Source organism: Varanus komodoensis, unplaced genomic scaffold, assembly GCF_004798865.1.
Source record: "Varanus komodoensis strain SLA01 unplaced genomic scaffold, ASM479886v1 scaffold5, whole genome shotgun sequence".
NCBI lineage: Eukaryota > Metazoa > Chordata > Lepidosauria > Squamata > Varanidae > Varanus > Varanus komodoensis.
This window is the reverse complement of record NW_025336087.1, coordinates 36465101-36492727: the sequence shown is the minus strand read 5'-3', so window position 1 is coordinate 36492727 and position 27627 is coordinate 36465101. Positions and strand designations below refer to the sequence as shown.

At 38.5% G+C, this 27627-nt stretch overlaps 1 protein-coding gene across 2 annotated transcripts in view; it reads right to left on the bottom strand.

The window, feature by feature from the left end:
- Positions 1–7795: 7795 nt before the first annotated feature.
- Positions 7796–27627, bottom strand: part of MEGF10 (multiple EGF like domains 10) — a 74680-nt gene continuing 54848 nt past the window's right edge. Inside the window, exons 13-24 of one of the 2 annotated variants that reach the window (XM_044446408.1) lie at positions 24317–24463; positions 22366–22500; positions 20675–20803; positions 16573–16701; positions 15542–15670; positions 14535–14663; positions 12884–13120; positions 11730–11857; positions 11443–11566; positions 10987–11031; positions 9241–9447; positions 7796–7956 (exon numbers count right to left, since the gene is read on the bottom strand). In XM_044446408.1, coding sequence (XP_044302343.1) covers positions 7796–7956; positions 9241–9447; positions 10987–11031; positions 11443–11566; positions 11730–11857; positions 12884–13120; positions 14535–14663; positions 15542–15670; positions 16573–16701; positions 20675–20803; positions 22366–22500; positions 24317–24463 — 1700 coding nt within the window. The remainder of the gene's footprint in view (positions 7957–9240; positions 9448–10986; positions 11032–11442; positions 11567–11729; positions 11858–12883; positions 13121–14534; positions 14664–15541; positions 15671–16572; positions 16702–20674; positions 20804–22365; positions 22501–24316; positions 24464–27627) is intronic. The other variant, XM_044446409.1, reaches the window with a different exon arrangement.

Sequence of the window (27627 nt, the reverse complement as noted above, 5' to 3'; positions counted from 1 at the left end):
AACTGGAGCTCCTTGTTTTAGAAATCTATACAATGCTACCATTCCAGAAAATATAATTCAAGAAAACAGCATTTGTTAAATGAACGTCACTCCTTTAAATATCAACAATTGATTCATGCTGCAGTAAACAGAAGCTCTCCTCAGACCATATGTAGGCATAAGTCAGGGTGGGCAGCAAGAGGCCTGTGGTCCATGTGCAGGCCCGCATCATTTTGTACCTCTGATGCCCACCAAATGTGAATGGCAAAGGGCAGCTGTGAGAACTTCCCGCCCTGCCCCGCCCCACACATTTGCACTTTAAAACAAGGCACAAGGACTACACACACGTTGCTTTAATGCAAAACTATATTTGTCTTCGGGAGCACAATTTTAAATCTAAATTATGAGTGTTCTTCCCATGTGCCTTGCTTTAAACAAAAATTTGATGTTCTTACTTCCACCAAATCGCAGCTGCAATTCGGCAGCCAATTTCGGTGGTGGGCTATTCCTGTACCTCTGGTGGGTTTCAGGGTAAAGAAATCAGCCCTAGTCCCATGAATGTTGACACCCTTGGTTTAAGTGAATATGTGAACCAAGAGCAGGGCTGCGCCAAAGTGGTCCACTTCCCATGTTGTACATGCCACATAGCCTTTCTATCTGACATTCTCATGTACGTTGCAACTGTTGTACATGCAGAGGCGTCAAAAAATCCCTGTGTATTCCATCTGGTGGAACCTTGCAGGAATACAAACCACAACCACCACCACTGAAAACAGCTGCTGAATTTGGGTAGCAAATTCACATAAACATTCCTTTTCTGCAGACATTTATGTTGACCCCACAGAGCACACAGGGACAACAACAGGAAACATGTGACATCAGCTACATGCCTATTTGCCAGAGGTTTGTTCCTGGATTACATGTTTGCCTGAACTCCAAGTGTAATGCCTAAATAGGGCTGAAGTAACAGCCAAGAGGGTTATTTAGGGACAAGGATTTGGGGGAATCCTATTCTAACAGAACAGAGCCATATGTGGAAATGTAATCAAAGTTCTTTGTTTCATGTTGCAGTGAAGGATAGCTTATTTATGTTATAAAACAGTAAAAACAGAACATTTTTTCTCCATGGACACCTTTTCTCCTTCTGTTCCGTGAAGTGTTATGAATGAAAAACAGAAAGAACATCCAACCTGATTAGGTTAGACCACTAGAAAGAAAACAAAATATAAAGTAATTAGGTCCTAACTGTTGAAATGGCAAAACACATCCCACGCAGACTAATATCTTTTGTTTCTTCTGCTTCATTTATCCAGCTTTTAAAATGTAAAGGTTTTAGGGCTACAGAAAATAACAGATGCTGTCCATGCCCCCACCCCCGCCAGAACCGAACCGAAATGAAAAACAAAACAAAACCACAAACAGAACAATGACTTGATGGGAGGAATCAGGGTACAAGATTTTGTCTCATTAAATTTGCTCAGAACCTTCTTTCCTTTTCTGTGCCACATCCAAAATTAGCACTCTTCCTGCGGTTGCTTTTAAGTGAAGAGCAAGAGAGCACATGATCTGATTCCAGGCCTTTCATGCAATGTGCTACCCTTAGGATGTGTTTCTTTCTGGCTGCCCTCCTGTTTCAAATCCTGCAGCATCATTTCATATGAAAGGCGTGCTATTCCCAGCACCATCTCAACTCATTTATCTCAGCCAGGAACCACACTGCAACAAATTAAATACTCCAGAATTAGTGTGGGAAAGTAAAATTGACTGAAATTACATTGACTGAATATTTGATTTATTTCTTTGGACACATTGCTAAACTTCAAACCACATGAACTAACCAAATCTAGTCACTTATGAAAGACATAACTAACGAGAAGGACGAGGTGAGGACACCAGCCCCGCTGTTCTTGAAGTCCAGGTACAGAGTACAAAGTGTGTCTGTTCCACTCTCTACTGTCATTTCCTCTCAGAGAAAAAGGAAATATGCTGAGGGAAACAAGCATTTATCTCTGAAATGAACAGTTACTGTATTGTGTGAATCTGATACTGGAAGGTTAAAGTTGTCCACATATTTAAAGCAAACAAATATTCAGAAAAAAAGACCCTGCAAATGAAAGGAATCCCCTGGATAATTCCCCCCCCCCCCCGACCTCTGGGTGACAAATTAGGTCTTTAAAGGTCTCCGCATAAAGGGCTCTCTTGACCTGGTGCTGAAAAGATGGCAAGGTCAGGCCAGGTGGGCCACAGTGGGGAGCTTGTTCCAAAGTTGGGAAGCCGCCACAGAGACGTGGCCTGTTTTGGCCTGTTTTGCCATCCTCCGAGCCTGCCTCCTACCTGGGGCCATTCCATAGATGGTTGGCCACCGTGTGGACAGAGTTCTGAACTTGATGGGCCTACATCTGATCCAGCATAGCTCTTATGTTCTTACAACAGGCCAATGTGAACTTGCAGTTTGCATTGCGAGCATCTACTGGAAGCAGGAAAAAATGTTGCTCCTGGCCTCGATTTTCCTATGCCCAAACTTAGCATACATCTAACACCATGCCCTATACCAGGATGCATGTAAGAAAGTCAGCAAATTTCTTCAATGGCAAGCTTTCCCAGGATGCATTTTACAAGGAGCACTGGGACGTGTGGCCTTCCTATGGGCTTTGGGCACATTGCATGAGGCTATAGACCCTGTTCCCTGAGCTGTGGCTTGTCCATCCAGGAGCCAGAAGAGAATTCCTCTTGTGCACAGATGCTGAGTGCACCACACTTTAGTGACTTTGATTCAGTCCCACCATTGGCTGGTCTATGACATGGGCAATGTCTCCCTTCTCTTGCTTCTGCTGAGCCCTGGTGCTCTGTCGCAGCTGAGTCATCTCTAGGCATTGTTTTCCAAGTCTCCCTGCTAGACAGTAGCCATCATACGCAGCTGATGTCCGTTCTGGGTGCAGCTGGCAGAGATGGAAATCATGAAAGTTTTTCCCGTGGCAGATCCTTCCCTCCTTCCTGTGCTGCCCTTGTGTCCTCTGATCTGGTCCAGACTGTTGAATCCCTTGCAGAAGTTTTTGGAAAGGACAGCTGTATGGTGGACAGGAGAGGAAAGGGGGTGGGGCGGGAGGGGAGGGGACAGTTTCACTCATGCAAGGTTCCACTTAGCGCATAGTCCAGGGATATTGAATCCCTTTCATCTGATCGCATTTGGGGCTCTGTTCCAGTGGTAGTCATAAGAAAGGACATAAAACTAAAACTACTGGCATATTTTCAGTTAAAACATTAGATATTAGGAGGGTGAGTACCCGGAAGAGGGCCTTCTCTGTGGTGGCGCCCCACTTATGGAATGCGCTCCCCAGAGAGGTCTGCCTGGTGCCGTCCTTATTTGCTTTTTGGCACCAGGCCAAGACCTTTTTATTTAAACGTTATGTTGAATTTATTTATTGATTTTATATTTATGCCAGAAGGTCTCCAGATTTTATTTATTTATTTATTTTAAACATTTCTATGCTGCCCCCATTGCAACAAAGCCTTGGGGCAGCTCACAACAAAAACAAAAACAAACAAATTCATATAAAAATTTTATACACTAAAAATATTAAAACCCGGTGCATCTCAGCTGTATAGTTATGTATTTGTATAGTTATTTATTTGTATTGGAAGCCACCCCGAGGCTTTTGCGAATGGGGCGGCATATAAGTGTTCCATAAGTGTTCCAAATAAATAAATAAATAAATAAATAAATAAAACTTTCACTGCCAGAACTAAACTTTAGGGGAGGCTCTTCAACCTTTTAGAATAGGATAAAAATTGCACAAAATCTGGGAAACCACCAATGGATAAGGGAAAGGACCATGACCTTCTGGAGGACCTGACTGGAATGTCATCTGGCCCGGCTGTGATCCTCAGGCCCTTGGTTCTATGAACCTTCCATATATTAGACATTCACACTCAGGCAGGGCCTGCATTAGTGCAAGCGCAGGAGTCGTTTGCATGCTGATGCCAGAAGGCCTTGCAGCTAATGAACCATTGCACTGTTGCTGAAAACATGCTGCTGTTCTCTTTCTAAAACCTGCTCTTTTGCACTGTGTTTTCCCTTGCTGGCCTGAAATAAAGAAGATGCCTCTGAAATAAAGGTATACCTGTGAATGCAAAGAAACCTGCATCCTGCTCTAGGCATAAAAGAGAAGCAGCTTAAAATGGAATGTTTTCCTTACCGTGAAACGTACCTCTTCCCTTGAAGCCTGATGAAAGCTTTCTATGAGTAATACTGGGGGAAGGGGCAGGAGAGAGGAGACAAAAAACTGAACATGTCCTTTTGGTGAAAAAAGGTACAAAGGTTTACAATCGTCTAAACTCTTCCCCCATGCACAGAATGAGTGATGTGGCCCACAGAGACCTGAGGCTTCACAGCTCTTGATGCCCACATCAAACACGTACCAACTATTGCCAACAGAGGAGATGAACACAGGAAGATGAAGATCAGAAAGCACTTTCAAAATGAAGCATAAAGCATATGCATTAAAGGAGGCAAATTTCAGGCAATATCAATAAGCAATTATTTATTCCTATGTACAGTATCAGTGGGATCGTTAACAAAATGTTGCAAAATGCCACCCGTCAAGCAAATTCTGAATACATTTATTCTTACTGAATAAGCCACCTATCCACGAATTTGTATGTACCTCAAGCTTGTGTGTTCCTCTGAGTTAAGGCCTCTTTACCTGGGAGTAAGATGTCCATAATTTTTTGCTGTGCATGAAAGATATGAGCCCAATTTAAGGGAAGTTGGGTAAGAAATGGATAATAAAGCTTATTCTATCTCACATCTATGTCTTGGTTCTCTGGGGTGACTAGCTGCAATATTATAGAGGTTCTTAATATCTTAAACTAACGCAAAAGTTTGGCTTTTATAAAACCCAGGTTATTGATAATAGTTTGATGGCTGGATCCAGATGTAGATTCATGGAAGACAATAGGATAATTTTGTTATGACTAATTTGTGTCACTGTTTACTGTTTATGGCAAAGTCTGGATCTATCTCAGTGACCCTTACTAAGATTGCCATGCAACAGCCTTCCTGTGGAACCGAATGTTATATCCATTGTATGAGGCAGCAAAGCAATTCATGCCTAGGAAGAAAAAGCCATCAGTGCAGGCTTCCCTTTTAAAAATGTTCTTACTCTAATCTGAAAATATATTTGCTGATTATGGGAGGTAACCTGAGTTTCATTTTCATTCCAAAGCTGTAAAAAAAATTAGTGAAATATGGAGTGCTCTTTCACAAAGGACAAATTGCATTTTAAATATACCGCAGCCCATATGGTATATTTAGGTATCCTTGAGGAAGCTAGGAAGAGAGCCCTGGAGCTTACATTCCATAGCAGGAACATTACCTTTCCAATTAGCTTCATTCCAATTTGGTTCTCTCCCAGGAAGCAAAAGTGTGACAGGAGCTGAACACAACCATTTCTTTTCATCTGTTTTGACAAGGCACATAGTAACTGCACTCCCATGAAGTGAGCATGTGGATTTGAGTTGAAACTGGGGAATGTACAGTTCTGTAGGACTAGGCAGTACCAACACACAAGCTAATTATTGTGAATTTTAAATTGCTGGCAAATTACTACTGAAATCATAATTTCAAAAATGTAGGCTTTATTTGTGAGTTTGTATAACACAATACAAAAGAGTGTAAAGCTATTCCAAACACCATCCCAAACCTATCCTACAGCAAGATATTTGCGCTGCTTAATTTCCAAAACACCATGCAATTGTCTTTTAGGTTTGCATGTCTGAAGTCAATTACACTTCTTTTAGTATGTAAAGACACAGGATGTCCAGGCTAAATCAAGCTGTAGTTAACTGAAGGAGAATGGATGCCTTTAATGATACTGAATAAAACAAAGTATCCCAGGGTCTCTTTTCTTTTCCACCACTATCAGGTGTCTCTTTCCAGCTGCATTTGTTGGATCACAGTCACAATAAGTCTTTGAATTTAATAGCCCTAGCTACTGGAAAGCCTGGGTACTGACAGGTATATTAGAGTTTGGACAGTAAAGGTAGGAAACAATATATGTACACAGGTTGAGCACATTACTGGAACATTTTGCTTGCATGCTCAGTTGGGATAAGTCCTGACATATGACTTACTGAGTAGAGATTTAGATGTAACATAGAAATGAAATGGGAATTTGTAAACTGAAAAGAGCACAAAAATTATATTTAACATATGGTTTAAGAAATATGCTGTAACTGTTAGGACTAGACATCTTCTGGTAATGAAAAGTTAAACTGTATAGAACAAGTCTACATTGAGAGTCAAATTATTTGTCAATTTTAACTCTTATGTGATGATTCTACTATAAATTAGTTAATTGGAACACACAGAAAATGCCTTTGAAACAAAGAGAAGACACTTCTAGAGTCAAAAAAATTAGCTGAAACTTAATATGAAAAACAATCTAATTTTGTTTCTATTAATACTTCATGTTATAAGCATTATCCTTTGCTTGAATAGTAAATCTGCTTTCTAAAAGAAAGTTCTGACTAATTCCAAGAGTTTACACACTGATCTTTCTAGCCTATCTCTTTTGGGTAAATTGACATTATCTAAATAATTTTTTCTTCATAAAAATCAGTGCTCCTATATCAGACAAGATTCGGAAGCAGGGACTTGACAAAAATACAAGGGGCATGTAATATATTGTGCACTGTTATTCCAAAGCACTAGAAAACATAGCTACATTATTTTAAAAGAGAGATACAAGTTAATGAAATGTGGGGTATATGTGCCAGATTATTAGCAATGCAAAAGACCAGCTTGAGCATAAATTCCCTAAATCAATTATAAAAAGAAAAGGTGCCTTGTTAACAAGTATGCACAATGATTAATCACTTGATTTCAGGTGAATAATAAATCAAACATTTACTATCCTTATTCCATCTTACAATAAGGGTGCTACTTGTTTATAAACTTAAACCTTTTACTGCACTTAAAATGTACATCGCATACTGACTGCGTTTGCCCTTCTCTAACCTATGCATTCAATCCATCTTGACAAAAATAGACCATTTTACTTACATGTTTATGAAACAAGATCTGATATGTTATGAATTATTACTTGCAAAGTAATATAGCAAATATTGTTGCCAGAACTGCTAAATACGAGCCTCAGCTGTGCCCATGGATCTGGCAAGAACCTGTTCCAAATCCCATTTTATGACACAGATCTTTGGGCATATTCATCCAAGGCTTTCCTTGCATTCAAAACAATTCCTGTACTGTATTCCATTACCAGCAATGGAGCAGATATTTTGTCTTGGCGTTCCCAAGTCAGTCCAGCACTGTAACTTATTTATGCTCTAACATATTGTATATCCTTACATGTCTTGGCCAAAGGGGTATATACTGACATGAAGACAATGTAATAACACATTGGTTTCTTTTCCCCCAAAGTAATTAGTAATTCAGATTACATCACTATGCAGTCTTGGCTGCATGTCGATGCAAGTTGATCTAGTGAAAAAAAAGGCCATCCTTTGTGAGAAAAAGCAACATAGTTGGCCCAAGAACTGCTCTTCAAGCTCTTGCCATTGAGCCAGTACATTAATGTTTGGCAGTTGTTTTTCCAAAGAAATTAATTGCAGTAGAAAATCTGACAGGGTCTTCCAAACTTGGTAATTATCCATGTGCCACAAGTTTATACAAACCATGGTTTAATTCTCTTCACTAGTCAGTAGCAAGTGTCTAGTGATGGGAGATGGCCAGAAGAAGGATAACTAGATCCCAACTTTTTGTAAGGGTTTCACTGTGCTGCAGAAGACTCATGAGGTGTCATTCACTTATGTCATCTTTTTCTGAAGAAGCAGGACTATCCCGAGCAGGCAGCAGGTCGTAATGGCAGGGAATGTGGCTGTGTTTTGGAAGATCATACAGATCTTGGCTGAAAGGTCCATTGTTATTCAGTGTTCCTTGGATAACACTAACTGTAGGTTCTGCAATTTTAAAAAAATGGTGGTCTGGTATTGGTGGTTGGTAAAGAATCATAACATATAATTTGCACATCTAATAAAAATATAGTCATCTGGTTCATGATGAAAAAAGAATCCAAAATATCCAGTTGGATTATACCTTTACTAGGACCAACCAGCATTCCATAAGGTCGTTGAATTATGGTGGTCCTAATAAAGGTATCGTCCAACCCTGGATTAACAAAAACATGCATCCTAGTCCACTTTTCTTTACATGCAAAGGTCTACGGTCACCCGGGTGGTATTAAGCAATGTGCAGTCATGTTAAAGTGGACTATAAAGTGATTGTAACTCAGTATATATTCATGAGAATACAAGATAACAACATAGTTAAGTGGGTCTTTTCAATATAATAAGAAAGGCTGCTTGATAGAGAAATACAGATGATACAAATGCCTCTTCATTAAGAAAATTTTATTATGCTTTTCACTAACCCTCATTCATCATTTGCAATATAACTATGTTGTTTAACTACTGAACCTGCTACTGATATATTCTTCATTGAAAATGGGATAGCATTATTTCCTAAACACAAGCATTTTTCTTAGATTGTTTTCTTCCATGTTATTAAAACAAGCAAACAAGCAAGCAAATAAACCAGCAGTGTGGATTCTGTATCTGGGAAAGAGGTTCTTTTCAACACAGCAACTAAGATTCAGGGACATAATTGTTCTGACAATGGTTAGTTACAGTCCTGATTTGCTTATGTTCATTTACCTAAAATCATCCCTCCCATTTTTGTGTTTGCTTTTCAGTTTCCCTTGTGAAAAGTTCTTTTAAATTGGGATATGTTGGCAACATACGTGCGGGTATGTGCGGGGATTTCACATGGAGATGGGTAGAGACCTGTTCTCCCCTGCAGAGGAAGGCAGGACGCGCTCCAACGGAGCAAAGTTCAGGGAGCCAAGGTTTCATTTGGATGCCAGGAAGCATTTCCTGACAGTTAGGACCCCGAGGGTGTGGAATGGGCTTCCACGAGAGGTTGTTGAGGCCCCATCGGTGAGGGTGTTCAAGAATAGGCTGGACGTACACATGGTGGGCATGTCGTGAGTGAAGCCGGCTGGTGCCGGAGGTCAGACTAGATGGCCCGGGAGACCCCTTCTGACTCGCTCTGTTTCTGTTTCTATTTCAGAAATGTCTTCAGAATATGTGTTTGTGCCTGGTGGTGGAGACAGACATACTGTTGAAATGCAAGCAAACCTTCAAAAATTCTGCATCCAGTAATGTTCATATTAAATTGGGACTTACCAACTTCATATACATTTTTATTGGTTGAAGCAGAGTTATTAATTTCTGCATAGGCAGAGTCTCTGCGTGCTGGTGACTTCATTTCCACATAACCACATTCTGAATTTTTTGGTGTGAGTGCTGGTGGATCTTTAATAGTAGCATATGGATTTTCAGAGCTACTTAAAGAGCAGTTACTTAAATTGTATTCAGAAGTCTTCATTAGATCTGGAAAAAAGGCATAAAAAGAGTGTCATATTGGTATGATATAAAGAAGAATACATTCCATCGAAATGAAGTGAAATTAAAAGGAAATTAAATGGACAATATTCTAAAACTAAATTATCTTTTTTCCTACCTGACCTTGTATTTGGAGGATTTTGCATTTTAACTTACCCAACAATATATAGTGAAACAAACCAACAAAGAAAATAAAATCCAAAATGTTGCCTTCATTAGTATCTATTGTGTTTCATAATGCCCTGGAAATGGTTGACAGCTCAACACATACATGTTCACACAGTCATACCTCAAAGATCCAGATTACTGAAACAAGGAAGATTCATCTTTGTAGTGTTGTGTGACCAAACAAGTCACTCATGGTAATTAAAGATGGTAACATATGAATCCAACCACATGCAATCCCACTGCAAGTTAATTTAGGGTGAAATCCTATGGATGTTTAGACCAAGAAAATCTCTGGAATCTTCTGCAAGCCACCTAGGGCATGCTGGGACTTGTAAGGCTTTTTCCCTATCTAAACAGGGATAGGACTGTACCTTTAACTACTCCAGAGCAGTGAAGAAAAGTCATAACATACTGAGTTCTTTTTTCCTGCTCAAAACTATTCTGGGCTGAATTCATTTTTTTTCTTCAATGGTGCTTAGGTATTACTTAAAACATTTTAATGAACCTTAATGATGAATTAAGAATTGATATTTTTTCTTGTCTTTTGATTTCTGTATTTGCAAGCTTCAAACCATTACTTTAGGCATGGAGGTGAGACTTTGAGGTCTGACTGTCTGCACACCTGACATTGGAATTAATGATGTTAAAATGAAGTAATGCAATTTAACATATCTGAAAACATTTATGCCTCACTGAATGAGATAGATCCACATGTGTTGTTGTAAGCCGCGCTGAGGCTTCGGCGAATGGGGCAGCATAAAAATGTTTTAATAAATAAAAATAAATAAATAATAAAATGTGTGAACAGACTTGGATATCACCGGCTGGGCTGGAGCCACAGGCATGCATCGGCTGCATATTTGCAGGCATAAGTGAGGTACTGTCCTATTGTATTGCTTTGAATGGGATGGACATTCCTATTCATCATCTGGTGCATCCAGTTCTGTGCTAACTTTCCTGATACATGGCTGAAGCTGGACTGGACATGGAGCATGAAGTGTATGCAATATGCCTGAACATGTTTAAAGATATTTGTTTTCCCTTTATATGTGAAATGTTCCTAGCAGAGTGGCTAGCCTACAGATGTTCCTACATAGGAGATGTTCAGAACTGGCAATTCTGAATGTTTTTTCTATCAGTTCAAATGTTAGGAATAATGAAACAGATAAGAAAAAACTGTGATGAATGCACCTTTAATGGGATGTAAATAAATTTGACCTATTCTGACTTCATTGTTCTTTTAACCCACTCTGTCAGAAACGGTATGGGCTTCTGAGTACACTTACTCAGATCAGGGGCTCCAGGATCTGTTACTGGACACCCAATACATTCACACTTTTGCAAAAAATATAAACTAACCTTTCAGAGATTTGCCCGTACAACCTCTGTCAATTCCAAAAGCCCCTAAAAATAATGGAGAGAGACACAGTTAAAGCTTTGAGAAACAGAAGACACACATTAATTTCTTGCAACAGCAATTTTGGCAACCTCTTGTATTGTAACACATTGTTGACTAGCAAGTCTTAATACACTGACAGCTTTTTCATGGCAACTACACTATGCATAGCTGCCCATATTAAGAACTTGTGTTACATGTAAGCTAGCTATGCACCTAGTAAGAGGATGTGTAACATGTAACATGGGCATTCCCAGAATCCATTCTGCTCAAGTTGAGCAAGGAGAGCATTTTGCTTGGAGAGAATTATCATGGTCCTCTCCTTGAAAAGAAGGTAGCACACATTGCTCCCTTTCCCATAACAGTTACAGTGCCATATGCAACACATTCAATATTTAATGTGTGTTTTATTTTTGTACCAAGCTCATTGAGGTAGCCTCCATGCTTCCAGTCAGCAGGCAATGTTCCCGTATAGTCCATGACAGGGCCTCGCTTTGCAGGGTCCATGTTCTTAAGATTCACAAAGAGTTGATTGTTGTTTGTCTATTTTAGATAAAGACAGATGGCACATAGTGAAGCCAGCATCTGTTTGATAGTATGTGTCAAAGAGAGCAACTGCATAGCACAAATAGAATGTATGACAGCCTGCACATGTAAAATACTAAAGTAGTAACATTTCCATGCATTCAGCCCGCTGTCTTTTTACCTTTGCCACAGTGATCCTGTCCAGGTTGTTGGCATTTGCTGAGTTTGAGCATTGTGTTAGAGTATGATAGCTTGGGTTGGAGAAGTAGTGACTATTAGCATTCCCACCATTGCTGTGAGGAATGGTTTCTGAGAAGAAAGAGGATGAAAAGTGGGTGCTATACCATTGCTTGGTCTAGACTTATTCCCTCAAGATTCAAACAAACAAACAGGATTGACACAACCAATATCAGTTGTTTTCCTAAAATGCATTTCAACAAGTTGGTCTTGTCTCTTCCTCTATAAGAGAGAAGCAAGTGTTCTGATTTGTTTTTATTTAGCTAATTCCACTGCATATCTTACATCTCTGCATGTCCCACCTCTTTTTCCTCAGTTGTTCTTAATATTAGTGATAGTCATCTGCTTGGATGTTTCACCAACAGGTTGGTTTGCACAATCAAAATAAGCATGCCTACCATGATTTTAATAAGTTTCAAGCCATGGTGGCTTATTCCGATTGTGATAACCAGTGCTTTAAATTTAGCATCAGCAAAGGCAAATATAGTGTCTACTTTCCCCCCAACACTTTTTATGGACCAAAGAGATACTACACTGGCTCCCTGCTAACCAAGGTGCTCTCTGGTTAGCAAATTGAGAGACAGTCTCAAGAATACTCCCTGTAGTAAATCTTGTCTTTTGCCTCCTTTAAAGATAGTTAAGAGGTTTATTGGCAGGAATGTTAACCATGCTTCAGATCAAACTGATTTTCCATTAGCCAGAATCTGAAACAGCAGATTGAAGTGACTCTGTGAATAAACCTGAAGGGATATTGCTTAAATGGCCATATTAGCTACCTGCTTATACATGAAAAGTACCACTAAGAACTGCCAATTAACAGACAAATGGTGCTTCTGTCTTAGAGACTTCAGCTATAAAAGTCTGCATTGATGGAAACAGGTGAAAGTGCAAATAGTGGCTAAACTACCACCAAGTTGTAATACTTCCCAACAGCAAAAGCCCCCACTAACTCCCTACACGTGCATGAAAATATATAGAACATACATCTTATAATGCTAAACATGATATATAAAATAGTTGCAGAAGTCATAGTAGACAAAGATTGTCCTTTGCTAAAGTTACAGCTTAAGAATAAGGTTCAGAATTATGTGTCATTACCTGAAACAGTATAGTCTGTGTTGATGACCCTCATGGCAGGTGTATAGGTAACTGCTGGCATATTTGTTTCTTTCACCTTCTGTTTTTGTCTATAAATGATGAATAGTGCTAGCAAGAAGAGGACAACAAGGACGAGAATAATGATGCCAGCAATGGCTCCAATCTGGTAAGAATCAGCAGGCATTGCAGCACTAGTGCGGCTTAAGCTGTTCAAATTTCCCACTATGATTACCCCAGCTGGAAAACAAGAGTTATGGAAATCCAGTCCATAAGTGCTCTGCACAAATGCAATCTAGAATACATAAAATTCAGTTTTAAAAGTAGACATCATATAAGTATAATTTAAATGCATCTAAAAACATGTTAGAAGACAAGACAACTGGTATCTTATTTCCAGCCGGAGTGCGAGAAATTATGCTTTAAAGTCTACATGATAATAAATTAGAGCAGTGAGGCATACGTCTGTTAATTTGTTCTGGACTTCTTAAAAAGGCACTTGATTTATGCTGAATGCTTTTTACAATCTGCAGTACTTTTTAATTTTAAGAGTTCTGGAAAATTTTGGACTTTTTCCTTTTTTTTCTTTGAAGTAACTGCGACTTGACATTTAAGAAAAGTTCTGATGCTTCTAGATTTTCAAATTTTAGATTCTTGATATTTACTGCACCATCTTAGCTATACAGTTTTCCAACCATACCATATTAGTCACTTATACATCTGTTTTTTAAATTCAAAATGTTTTAAAACTAAATATAATGTTTTGTCCCTGAAGCAAATATATTATTTAAAATCAATACAATACAATATAAACTTTTTTTTTGTAAAACTTGTTGGATTTCAAAAGTTACAACATAGAAAAATGTATAGCAACATATAAAGTGCCATGTGGAATTAAGAGGTTTAGGAGGCACAACCTTTCCTTTACATTAGTTAGTCAAGTTGCCAGTCAACTTTCTTCCCAAGATACTTGGACATGTTCCTAGAGCATGCCCATAGGCAATAGTTAGGTTGCAATCCTAAACACGCCTAGTTGGGAGTAAGTCCAATTAAAACACAAGAGTCAATATTTATTAAACAAGCATAAGATTACACATGTTACTAATAATATGCATAATGAAACCGGTCCCATTGAACACAGTGTGAATGACATTTGAGTAAATATGCACAGGATTGCAGTGTAAAGAGCCAGTATGGTATACTGATTATACTGCTGGACTGGAACTAAGTAGTTACAGATTCTAATTTCCATTGGCTTTGAAGCTCGCTGGGTGACTTTGGCACTCTCGGCCCAAGCTACCTCGTGGGGTTGTAATGAGGTCAAAGTGCAAAGGGAGGGGAGGGCAGAGGGAGAGGTTCCTTGCAGGAAAAAGGCAGGATAAAAAATGAGAGAGAGAGAGAGAGAGAGAGAGAGAGAGAGAGAGAGAGAGAGAGAGAATATGAGAGAGAGAGGTATTAATACCATGTTCCAGCATTCTAGTATGGCCACATTTTGATCAGAGGACTGAACTAGAAAGATATGAGGATTTGTATTCTCCTAAATTTATCCAAACAATTACACTGTGCATAGTTTTTTTTCACTGTTGGTTATGATCTTGCATATACATTAGCATTTCTAATTCATGTTTAATTTGGCATTTAAGGAAGATAATACCTTGGTCACATCTTGCTCCTTTCCAACCAGGACTGCAGTAACAGGTTCCAGTGATGTGGTCACAAGTGGAGTTGTTCAGACAATCACATATTTGCCGGCAGCCATATCCATATGTACCCTGGGGACACTCTATGAAACAATAAGCATCCCCTGTAGAATTTATCTTTTAACCTGGTCAAGACTGTAGACATTCCTCAATGTCACCTTGTGGCCAGAATCTAGTTAAGTAGAAGTGTGTGCAATCGGGCTATCCTATTGTCACCTATGGACAACGGAGTCACACTATATTAACAGAATGTTGCTGTTCCATAGCTAATTAGATGAGTCTCAACTATTTGAAGTTGTCTGAACCAACTCCAATGAACAAAACTCCGAAAGACTGTTAGGATATGGAACAAGCAAGGAATCTGACACCAGTCCCTGTGTATACCACTTCGGGATAAATTTGACATATATAGCTCATTTGAAAGTGTGGGGCATGTGAGTGTGTATTACTGAAGCAAACTCACTGTTGAATTGTGTGCTCTTTGTCGATGATTTTTGTGTATTACCACGAGGTGGCAATGTTTCATTAGGCTATAAGGAATCTATCACTTGCAATCTAATGGGTTTAAAGTATGTTCATAAATAGAAGCTAACTGCAGTTTAAACATAAAGGCTTGTAAGATGCATCGTTTATCCAAGAACAGGTAAATGACTGTTCTTATAAATCCTTACTGAAACTCTGGGTGGCTTGGAGACTGCATGGAGGATAGAAGTCCAAACACAACCTCTCCAATTTTTCTTGGACTGTTGAGTTCCAGAAAAGTTAATGTAGGTGAAAATGCAGTGCAATCTCGCAGCTATTGATGGTAAAACACTTTGTGCTGAAAATGCACATTTTAAAGCATAACTGTTTGTCATAATATATACCAAGTTTTGTGTGAGTGTGAAAAACCACTCAGTAAGTTCTGATTTCCTTGAGCATTTCTTCTTAAATATATGAAAGAAAACTGTTTCCACCTTACTCTGTTCACAGTGTTTCCCCATGAAGCCTGTGCGACATGTACACTGCCCTGAGATGTGATCACAGTCGGCTCCGTTCTGACACTGGCAGATTAATGCACAGTCCTTTCCATAAAAACCCAAAGGGCATCCTATAATGGAAAGGAAGGGGGGAAAATAAAGCAGCCTCTTGTTGTTTTTAATAATGTGTCAAATGCTTTCACAACATGCAGATTAGCATAAATGATTTGTATTTTCCAACATTCAGATTTCTTAAGCTAAGCAAGATATAAGCCTTGACAAGCTTGAAAATGATTATAGGGAAATAGCAATAATTTTACTTGAAAAGTATATTGAAAGAAGTAAGATTTACAGCAGAATCCCAAGGATGTTTACTCAGGAGAAGTATCACTGCATTTAATGGACCATAATCCCAAATAAGTGTGCACAGAGCTGTGCTGGAAATCTGACTTCTTCCATTAGACTTTTAATGAAATCCATTAGAGTTTCGAGCAGAAAAAGACAGGCGAGGCTGCTGAATAATGAACAGATCTTTGCATATATATTTTGCACAGAAGATCATGAGGCAAAGAATCTTGATTCATGCAACACTGAGCAGTTATATTACTCTCCTTCTTCCTAGCATTATGGAGTTTGCTCTTTGAAAGAAAAAGGTTATGCTATTATTACAGTGATGGGTTAAGGGTGTTCGGTGGCTGAAGCCCTTCTATTGGTAAGAAGGACACCTGTAGAACATCTACATACTCAGTCCTGCCAAGGGAATTCTTCAGCAGTTGTTCCAAAGGCAGCCCTTGCAAATGAAATTAAAAACGAAATACCTTATTTCAGTACATATGCATTGGCACTTGTTGACTATCTCCTGAATGCATGAACAAATTCTCCTCCTCTGACCAAACATAAAGTAAGCTAAAAGGGAACATATATTTTTCTGGCTCCCCACAGGGAAGCCAATACTCATGCTTCCACACTGCTAAATACTTATTACAGGCAGCTGCATAATATAATATTTATGTAAAGATAAGGAAGAACTCACTTTGTGTGCAGTAGAGCCCAGTCCAGCCTGGGGTGCATTTACACTCCCCATCATAAGCACTACAGCGAGCTCCATTGTGGCAATTGCAAGTATGGATACAATTTGGGCCCCAGTGGGAAGGAGGGCAAGCTGGAATCATCAAAATAAATCAGTTAGAACCTGTGACAAATCACAGCCCTATGCACAGCCCTATGCTTTTCCACAGCACAGGCTTGATGGAAAATTCCAGAAAGATGGCTTCTATTGCATCTTCCCTTTGGAGTAAGAAAAAAGACCATGTGGTGGAAAAATATAGGACAGTTATACATGGACAATGATGTCATCTGGATGTCCTATAAAATTCTGTGAATAGAACAGGACAATTGTACAATGAAACCTTGCCTGGAAGCACTCCTGGCCAGGTTTTCTGATTTTCATCACATAAATGGTAATAAAAGTATATACGATATAAGGAATTTTTCATTTAAGCTGAGTTTATTATACTTTTACAACTGACATGCCTCATCTCTCAATGTGAATGTTGGAATTTAAGAACATGCAAAATAAAAGTACTTTAAACATTAGCTGTGTTCAACTTTATCATTATTGCAATATATGATATCAATCTTAAATAATGTTACAGTGGATTCTTTTTGCCTGTAAATTGTATTCATGTTACATTCTACTCATTAAGGTACAAAGTTATGTGTACCAATTATGGACTGAAAAAGTAAGTAAAATAAGGAAAAGTAAGGAAAATATGGAAACTTCCCATTAATTTCTTTCTATCTCACAAAGTACCATGGTAAAACCAATATGACTGCTTTAGCCAGATAAATCTTCATATCTAGAAGATTTTTAGAAGATCAATGCATAATACTGCAATACCCTTTGTGGTAGTATCCCCATGTATCCATAGACATTAACCATAGACACTTGGTGATATTCCCAGGTATCCAAGGATGTTAAGCAAACAGCATGCTGAACAAAAACAACATTTTGAATTTTTTGGTCATTTTGAGAATACCCCATACCCCCTCACACACAAATGTTATCATTGCTGCAAGACCAGTGTTGCCTTGAATTCACAGGGAATCTTAAGAATTGTTTTAGTAAGTTGATACACTAGGATTAAAGTGTGAATCAGTCAATCAGATTCTTATGCTCCCACAAGAAGATGGCCTATAGCTGTTCCCATCTTTGTTCTCCAGGGAACATGTGGCCTTCAGATTCATTTTTAGGAAATGGAAGTGGTGGATAGCTGCAGAATGCTGTTTTCATCTACAGTGCACCCATTTTGTGGTGATGTCAGAGACCACAAATTTCAAATGGCCAAATGTGTCCACGGATATAAAAAGCCATGCCTACCCCTTCCCTAAAACATCCTTGCACTCCCTTTTTATAACCTGACCATCACTGAGGAGGAAGGAGGTTATCTCATGGTTCCAGCATGTGTCCCTCCCTGTGCCCAACCCTAGCAAGATATGAGGAGAGGGGAGAATGGAGATCTGTGTGAAGAGGAAAGGGTTCCCAGTCTTCTCAGGAATCATTCCTATTTGGTTTATTAGGACATTCTGTAGGATGGGTGGACAGGCCAATTGCCATCCTCTCTTTTCTCCTACATTTCTGCTCTTGCCGTGTCATTAACCAAAAAAGTAAAGGGAAGTGGAGATGGACATTTTGGAGAATGGGTGAACTGGTGCGGAAGGAGGCTGTTTTCTGAGCCAGAAGTTTGGCTTTGGAAATTATCCTTCTGATTTTGGGGGATAATAGCCTCAGATAGTGACCAGATTAGTTTGAAGGAAGCAGGGAGAGCTTACTCATGAATACACAATACCAGTTGACAAGAAGAATTAGAAGAACTGCAGAAACAGGAGGCACAGGTTTTGCTGATCTCGTTTTTACACACAATGTTTCATCATATGTTGTTTACCTTTTGGTGTCCAGTGCTCCAAAATCTCCATACTAGAATATGGAGTGGTATAAAAATCTTGAAAACAATAAATACACAACCAATGCTTGCAAAAATTACCCAAGCACATCTGTGTTTGGAATAAATGTGCAGCCATGTTCTCCACAACATAATGTGATGTTTCAAATTCAAATATCTGAAGTGGTACTCTAACCAATGCATTCTCGGGCTATGATGCTATCTAAAGTCGCAGTGATTGTGTTCAGATAATCTATTTAATGCTGCACCATGGTGTGTTTGATCATACAAAATAATCCATGGCGTGTTTCATCATACAAAACTGTGAACAACTGTGATATAACACAGTTGGAAATACTGCTCATCTGAATCTCCAGTTACACTCTAAACACATTACCAAAACGCATTTGCACAAAATCCTTCATAAGAAGGATTTGCTGAGGTTAAGCTCACAAGTTTTGCCTGAGGACTATTTTATGTTTCAGTACACTAATCAATATCTCTTTCCATGTTATAGATCATTATCTATATGACAATACAGAAAACAACCATCAAGTACATGTTTTCAGATTTGTTTGTTGACAATCTCAGACAACACAACTGCAAAATGGGAATATTTAGAAAAAAATGATAGTTTATGCATTACTTGAGGACTGTCTATGGCTCAAATACTGAATATTTTAGAATTTAGCAACTAGAAAGAATATGATCAAGATTTGTTAGTCTGGATCTAATTCTTTTTCTCCAAATCTTCTAATGCAATTATTATTTATGGCCAAGAGCTTTTATGGAGAAAATCCAGTGACTTAAAACGAATAAGAACTGACAATTCACACACAGAGAAATCTTTAAGAGACTTTACAGAGGTCATTTTAAAGTTATGAGGTCACTACTTTTGACAATAACTCTAGACCTTTACACAATACAGATAATACTCCCTTTTCCTAATCTAAAGATCAGGCATAGTAGACTTCTCTTTACATTCTACTGGCTCACTTTTTCCCACAGCCCTATTTCCATGGTTCATTATAAGAAACTAGCAGAACAAAAATCATTATTCAGCAACAAACTATTCAGAGAATTATTAAGCTAAATCAATAGTTTTAAAAATATGCTAGCGTTTCAGTTACAGATTTACTAAGGTAAAAAGACAAAGCATTAATTTCTGGGAATATAACTGAAATAATTAACATAAACATTTTGATATTGCATTTAGAACTTAAAAAAAAAGATATTTTTAAATGTTTCTCTTTAAACTAACAAACAGAATGAAATATCCAACCCTGCTTTAGTCATACATAAATATATATTATAAACAATGCAGTGAAAATTGACAAACTTAGTGATAAGGTAATAAAATAGATGTTAATTTCTTAAAAGTTTTCTGCAAGAACTAGATGTTGTAAAATGATGGGATACATCCAGTTTACCTGTTAGTTAAATAATGAGTGAAGGAAACCAATGAAGCATATCAGAAGAAGTTGATACTCCTAGGAGGGAGATCCGGAAACATACTAGATTTTCTACTTCTCTGGTTCTTGCATATTACTGAAACATTTGCTCAAAATTTGCATGTAAACCAAGGATGGGGAGTGCCGTAGTCAGCATAACCAACAGCCAGGGATGAAGGGAGTCAGAGACCAACCACAACAGGAGGGTCACAACTTCCCATTCCTGATGTGAACCCTGAGCGAGACTAGCCTATCAACAGCTTGCAGGCAGTTCTGATTTTATCAAAACAGCCCATCCTGGGTTTTTTAAACCAGGATGAGCTGTGGCACATACTGATGCATGCTGGATGGTGCTCTGAATATGAATCTTCTGCCAAGGACTGTTGTTATCATGCAAACGAGATGATTGTGGGTTATATGAGGGTTATGTAAACCTCACATAAACCATGATCTCTTGTAGGGTTACTGCTTAGAGAAGAATTTAACACTTCCTAGTGAAAACTATGCAAACAACAGCATTGTGAAGTCTGAATTTTCCCAAAGTGAAATTGCTATTCAAATCCCATAAAGCCAGTTTTAATGCTCTGCTTGAAATGAAAATATAAAGAATTCCATTACCCTTGTACCCCTTACCATTTTTAGTTAAAAAGTATGTCCTCAGAATCTAGGAGAAAATTAACATAAATGAACTGAAGTTAATTTTTTGACAAAATTTCTGAGCAAAGAAAATATTAGTACTTACGCTGAGAACAGTCACTCCCAATCCAGCCAGGATAACATTGACAAGATCTGTCAATTGGATTACAAGTTCCATTATTGGTGCAGGTGCAAATTCCTGCACAATTCTTCCCGAATCTTCCACTGGGACAGACTGTGAAAAAGCAATTTAAGAAGTCATGAGTAATATTCACTTCATAACTTGTTTAGCTTGATGCTATTCCTTTTTGTTTCATCGTTACAATGTTGTTATACCAGAGAGATGGCCATGAAATAGTGAGAAAGTGGTCCTAAGACAGCTGCTGACTTGGTGGCGGACTGCCAGTTTCTTCTCTATTCCTCTTGGGTTTTGTTCTTCTTTCCTTTCCTTTGGCCTTTGCTTCTCTTACCTCTCCTTCTCTTGGTCTTCATATGCAACTGTCCTTCAGGTTTCTTTTGCTTTTCTAAACCTCTCAGCTGATGCTGCTCAAGCCACCCTCTCTTTCTCCTTCCTCTTGTGCCCTGCTTCCCACATTGCTCTTTTCCTTAGACCCCTTCCATCTGTGTCTTTCTATAAGATATAAACAACTTGTCACCTCTCCAGATGTTTTGGCCTACAATTCCTATCAGCCTTACCTAGCATGGCCAATTGAAAGGAAGATTTGGAATCCTAGGCCACAAAAAGCTAAAGGTCTACAGATTGTCTGTTCCTTTTTTATATCCTGTCTCTGTATCGTTTAGGAGATCAGGCACCAGTTTGCCTGGTACTCATTTATCTTTATTCTAACTCATTCTCTAACCCTTTTCCAAGGTCATTCAAACACAGGTGTTTCCCAATTCAATTTTTCTGAGCTCCCAGTATACTGATTAACTCTCATTTTTCTACTAAAGTGCTGCTCATGTATTTCCATGATCGTCATGTACATGCCCACATGCCTAGGATAGTGAGTTACACCTGAACGCTTGGGGAAAGAAGAAAGAATGTTCCTTTGATTTTCACACAGAACTCCTCCCAATTTTTTCCCATCTCCAAATAAGTCAGCAGACCCTAGTAGTTGTTGGGTGGGTTCTTTTTAACCATGTTTCAATGCTTTGTCACTGCTGGAGGATGAAATTATGCAAATATTGTGAGAAGAGCGACAGAACTAGTGTGCTGGCTAGTAATTCAAACCACAGAATGCCAGATATCTAGGGTAATGGCCTCTAAGATCCTTACAGTGTAAAAGCCTTTGAGGGCAACATTTCTCTGAAGTGAAAGACAACAAAGGAACCAAATTAAATGTGAATTGCTTTCATATGACTCTGGTATTTCCCCCCATCCAAGCCAGCACATGTGACGGCAGAAAAATGCCGTCACAGATTAGAAAACCATCACCATGTATATATCACAATGCACAACTACATGCTACATTTTAAATGACATACTTTAAAAATGCATCTTTAAATAAAGCATAGCTACAAATTATTTAGTATTCTGTGGCTATACTCTGATATGTACAATTCATATCGCATATACATACTATACAAACATGCATTCTTATCAACAAGGTTTTTAAGGTGTATCCAGAAAGAATAACTCATTCAAGCTTATTTTCTAAAGTTAACAATAGAATAAAAAATAGAATAGAATAAAAAGTTCGCAAGTGGGCACCCATAAGCCCTACAATGGCTTTGCCTGCAAATAGGAAAAAGGGAGAACACATCGTATGTATTATCAGATCCTGTTACAAAGTGTACCTTCATTGCAAAGCGCCCCTGTGAAACCAGGTAAACAGTCGCACAGCCCTGTCACATGGTGGCACGGACCACTGCTGTGCACACACTGGGGACACGCCTGACTGCAGCGATGGCCATAGAATCCAGGAGAGCAAACTGGAAGCAAAAAGAGGTCACCTGAGAGTTACCTAGGAAGACATCTGAGAATTCCACCAACACCTTAAGCCAAATAGATCTGTGATTTAAACTGGAGTTTAAAAGACACGTATTGAAGTTTATCCAAAATAATTGTATCATGGTAATTGCAATTATTATCCCTTTACCTTGTACTGAATCATCGCCATCATTATGCCATCATTTTCTATGACTGTCCGTAGTGTAACATTTCTCTCTCTAGCTAGACAAAAATGAATCACTGTAACCTGGCACTTCCCGACAGAATGCAACATAGAGGACTTTTTCCAACGCAAGGGCAATCCAAGTGCAGACAGCTACTCACGGCTGCTTGTTTTTATTCAACTCATGATTTAAAGAAGAAAGCACTTCAATTCATTTTTATGCCAAATACACTAACCCATTCTTCTTCACAGATATATCACCATTTGGATTGACAGAGAAAGAAAGAAGCTGTTGGGCAGAATTTCTCTTTTTACATCACTCCCCTCTTCTGGCATTTCTTTCATGACAAATTAGTATATTAAGCAATACTTCAAGTTAAGTGCCTGTTGTCAAGCAGCAATTAACATTTACAAAGCTAACTTTTTTGCCTTTAAATTATATGAGTCATTTAGAAGTGAGCCAGCTTGAATCAGGTTGCCTGAGCAAAGAAATAGAAAAAAGAAAACTCTCAACCACAAATACATATTTAAGAGCGATTTGTTTTTTTCAGTAACATTGGGGGTCTGTCATCATATCCTTCTCATTTCTTAAACTTCAGGCTGTTTGCATGCATCTAGCTCTGCTTGCCTTCTTAGATGCTGCAATATCTTGAAGATGCTAATTCCTACAAGACTGATTTCAGCTTTATATTGGGAAGAGCTACTGTTTCCATACTATGCTATTACGTTATATTTTATCTGTGGTTCCTCTACATTAACTGAATGATTAACTCTGAAGCAGTTATCGATAATGACACTTGCAGCCAACTTAAGAAACAATCCATCAAGGACTACTGCTGTGCAGCTTAACTCAATTTCAATAAGGTTTTGACGGAATGTGGCTTGATAGACAGCATATGACCAGACAGCTCACCTTGAGCCAACCAGATCACTGTGTGTTATTAACTGAGGAATCTCTCTGTGTGTGGTGGGCCCTACATTGGGGAAAGCTGAAGTAAATGCCAATTTGGTGCTTTTTTCCTTAAATTATGTTTCCTATTAGCCTTGCAACTAAAAGCCAAGGTGAATAATATGTCTCTGCATGAAAGGTGCCAAAACCACTTCCACAAGGTTCATCCAAATTGTTTAGCAAGTCTCCATGCCAGTTTTATCATGCCACAAGCATGAAATACTGATGTACGTACTACTTATAAACAGGGTTGATCCATGTGGTCAATAAGTTAGAAGTGCAATAGCCCCAGCACTGAATGGCTGACAAAGAAAAGCATTTCTATTTTCAGCAACTTCCACATGAGTGTTGTAATGATTGAATCAGTCCTAACTTGTTTACCCTGTTCTGTTTTCTATGAGTATATATGCATTTGCTTTCTCACTTAGACTCTAGTCTTGTTGAACATGGGGCTTAAGTGATAGTATACACCTTTACAGTGTAGATTAAATTTACAAATTACATGATAAGAAGAAGAAAGAGATTGCTACTGGAACTTTTTTTATTAGAGATTGGAAAAGCCCATTTAAGTAAGAATGACAACAAAACATTAAAAATTGAAGGCAGTCTCCAAGTCTGCTGTACAAAGCAACCATTCGGTATTGTAATATAATTGCATTAAAGAATAGGAGACTTTCAAGCTTACTTCTTTGGCAAGTAGTGCCTCTGTACCCAGGTGCACATTCACAAATTCCTTCATCTGGAGAACATGATGCTCCATTTTTACAGTAACAGGACAATGAACAATTTGGACCCCAGTGTCCTTCGGCACATACACTGTCACAACGCATACCTGCAAAGAATTGACAGAGCTGTCACTGAAACTTCACAAATCATACAAGGCTGTTAATGGGCAAGTCAACACTACACTGGCACAAGAAAGGAATATGGAAGCTGAGGATAACATCCAGCTGAAGTCCCCCTTACAAGCACAGACACTTAAAGGAATGGGACTTAAATTAGTCTTGAGTCATGACTGTCCTAAGGCAGTCAGTCAGACACTTCAGTGGATTGACTCTACCTAGGACTTATGTTGGATTTTACCTGTACAGGGGCATCATTCATTATATATGAAGTCATGTTCCACATGTTTTTGGGCACTGAGAGTAAGGACTGGACTATATTTGACAATGGTAATGCAGAGTGCCTGTGTGTTCTTATGTTTGAAAGGCTGCCAAAGGAATGTCCTTTATTTCCAAGCATCCTCTATTTGAAAGTCTGCCTCATCCAAGCCCAGTTTATAGATGAAGGGCCATCAGAAGGAATTGCTGGGAATCAAGCAATGAGGTACACAGGTGCCCTGGCCATAACTTCCCACTATGGGGAGACATGCAATATGTTTTGTATTTAAATTATAATAATGTCTAAATTTGCATCTCTCTATATAGCTCAGCATATGTAAATATTATGCAAATCACACATTCTTTTTCCATTATTTGTAGTGGAAAACCACACTTTTTTGCTTAAAAAGCTAAGACTCTCTATCCTCTATTTCACTGCCAGGGCAGACTTGGATTCTAACAAACAGTCCTCACGGGGACCTATGGCAAACCTAACAAGACAAAAATGTGACCCAGAGAAGTTTGGCACGTTTTATTACATTGCTCAATTACAGATGAATAGATTCAAGATGGTTATTTTTATGAGACTGAAATTACCAAGCCCTCTTGCCCCAGACTTCAGAAGTAGGATGTGATTGAGTAATGTCATATAACCTTTGGAAGAAATAAGTAACTTTTTTTCAGTTTTGGTTACTGCATCATAAATTCAGTGGTTATAAAATAAGAATAAACAGAATAAAATTTTCTGAGGTTTTCCCCCTTTGGACAGTCAGGTAAAATGTGTGCATGCCATAATGTGTTTCAGTCCTGCTCAGCTTTTTCAATGTGAGGAGTTTACAGTTTGATCAAAACAATTTAAAACTAACTTCTGTTTTCAAAACTTCCCAGTGGAATAGTCAGGTCTTATGCTCCAATCATTACAAAGAGGTTGGGTGTCTTCCCTCACATTCACAAAATTGAGGTTATTATCTATATGTCATTAACATCATGGCTAGATAGAATTTTTGAAGGAGTTCTTACATAAATAAAGTGTTAAAATATGTATTTCATCATGACAAAGTAAGATCACCCAAATTATAAATTAATGAATGTTTGCTAACTGATTGAAAGGCAGACAATAATACACCTATTTTTAGAAAGAGATAGCTAGGAATCATGAACTTATGAGCCAGACTTCTGTAATAGTTAAAAACATAGTTAAAAATAGAATCATGAAATCTGTAGAAGGAGAAGCCTTTTTCCTATTGATCCAGTTTTCTTTCAAAAAGACACTCAAAGTAGTTTATGACCACTAATAAAATGCAATAAGAACAATAACAAATACATTAAACAAAATTTTAAAAAACCAATAATGACAGAGTAAATGCAGGATCAGCCAGCAAACCTGCCTTCAGACCAAAGGCCAACTGGAACAAAATAGGTTTGCTTGCTGGTGGGAGGATAGCACAGAGCAAGTGAACCGAGCCTTGGCAGAGGTTCCACAGACACCAAAGGGCCCTCTTTCCCCTTGTCTTGAAACTGTGGCTGTGTCTACGAAGGCAAAAGAAGGATCTCTCTACAAGAGCTTAAGAACCAGGCATGCTTATATGGGATGCATAGATATTTAAAGTAGAACTAGCAGTTGCAGCACATCTTTGAGAGCTGGCCAGTCCTCAGTAGGTCTCATGTAGAGGAGAAAGTTACCATGGATTCCATAAAGAAAGAGTCACACACATGGAGACCAGCCCAAAGACAAAACAAGTCTAGCATCCAGAGCCATCAGACAAGCAGGAAGTGGAAATTGGTACAGTGGCCACCATATATTTTCATGACACCAGCAATAAAGCCCAGGTCTCTATGTTGGGCTATGTGCTAGCAAAATCTAGTCCCATTACTTGAATAACTTAATTATTTAATCACTGAAAGGCAAAATGTATAAATTTGCATGGACTTTAGAAGTAAAACCAGGAGAAGCAGGGAAGTGGAGTTCTCAGGTTCTTACCAAGTTCTCTGGTTATGTTATTATTATTATCATCATCATCATTATCCATGATTTGAACACAGGATGGCTGTGTAGTCTCATTTATTTATTTATTTATTTATTTATTTTATTCATATCTTGCTATTTTTCTCGCAAGGAACCCAATGTGGCTTAAGTAATCCTCATCTGCATTTTTTGTCAGAACAACCCTGCAAAGTAGGTAAGGTGGTTATTCAGGATGGGCAATATGGCAGGATAGGGTCTTGAACTCAGGTCTCCCAAGTCCTAGCTTACACCTGCAACCTCTATTCTTCACTAACTATTTATAGAGGATAAACTTTTGTAAAAGCATGCTCTGGCAGCCTTGAAGGTATCACTCATTCGAAGAGCTAACCTATCTAACAACAGTGCAAAAAATAAAGGAGAAGCGATAGGTGCAGGCAGTCACGTCCTGCTGATGAGCAATCAGATTGTTAGGAGCAGAACAGTGAACTAGACAAAACTTGTTTTACTTCCAGAAAGGGAGTCTTTTTTTTTTTCCTTATGAGTCTCTATTCCAGTCATTCTGGAAAACACAAAGTTCAGTTTTGGCTTATTTCCTCATTTTGTAAGGCAATGCATACTGAAGAAGCTCATTTCTGTTTTAATGAGTGGAAGCTGATTATTTCTTCATTTCATGCCAAAGCAAAAAAAGCATAGCACAGCAAAGTTCCAAAATGCTTTGCCATGCTAAGAATATTGGCCATAAAAAGGTTTCTTCTGATCACCTGAAGCAAAAGAATATACACTACAGGGAGAATTCCAGTGTATGAACAGTCAGGAAAAAAAAGAAAGAACTAAACCACCAGCTGCTCATTTCTCTTTTAACAGTAAATTTCTTGATACCTTTTCATGGCTGTTCTTGCTTCTAAAAAGTCCTCTTTCGTGTCAAACACT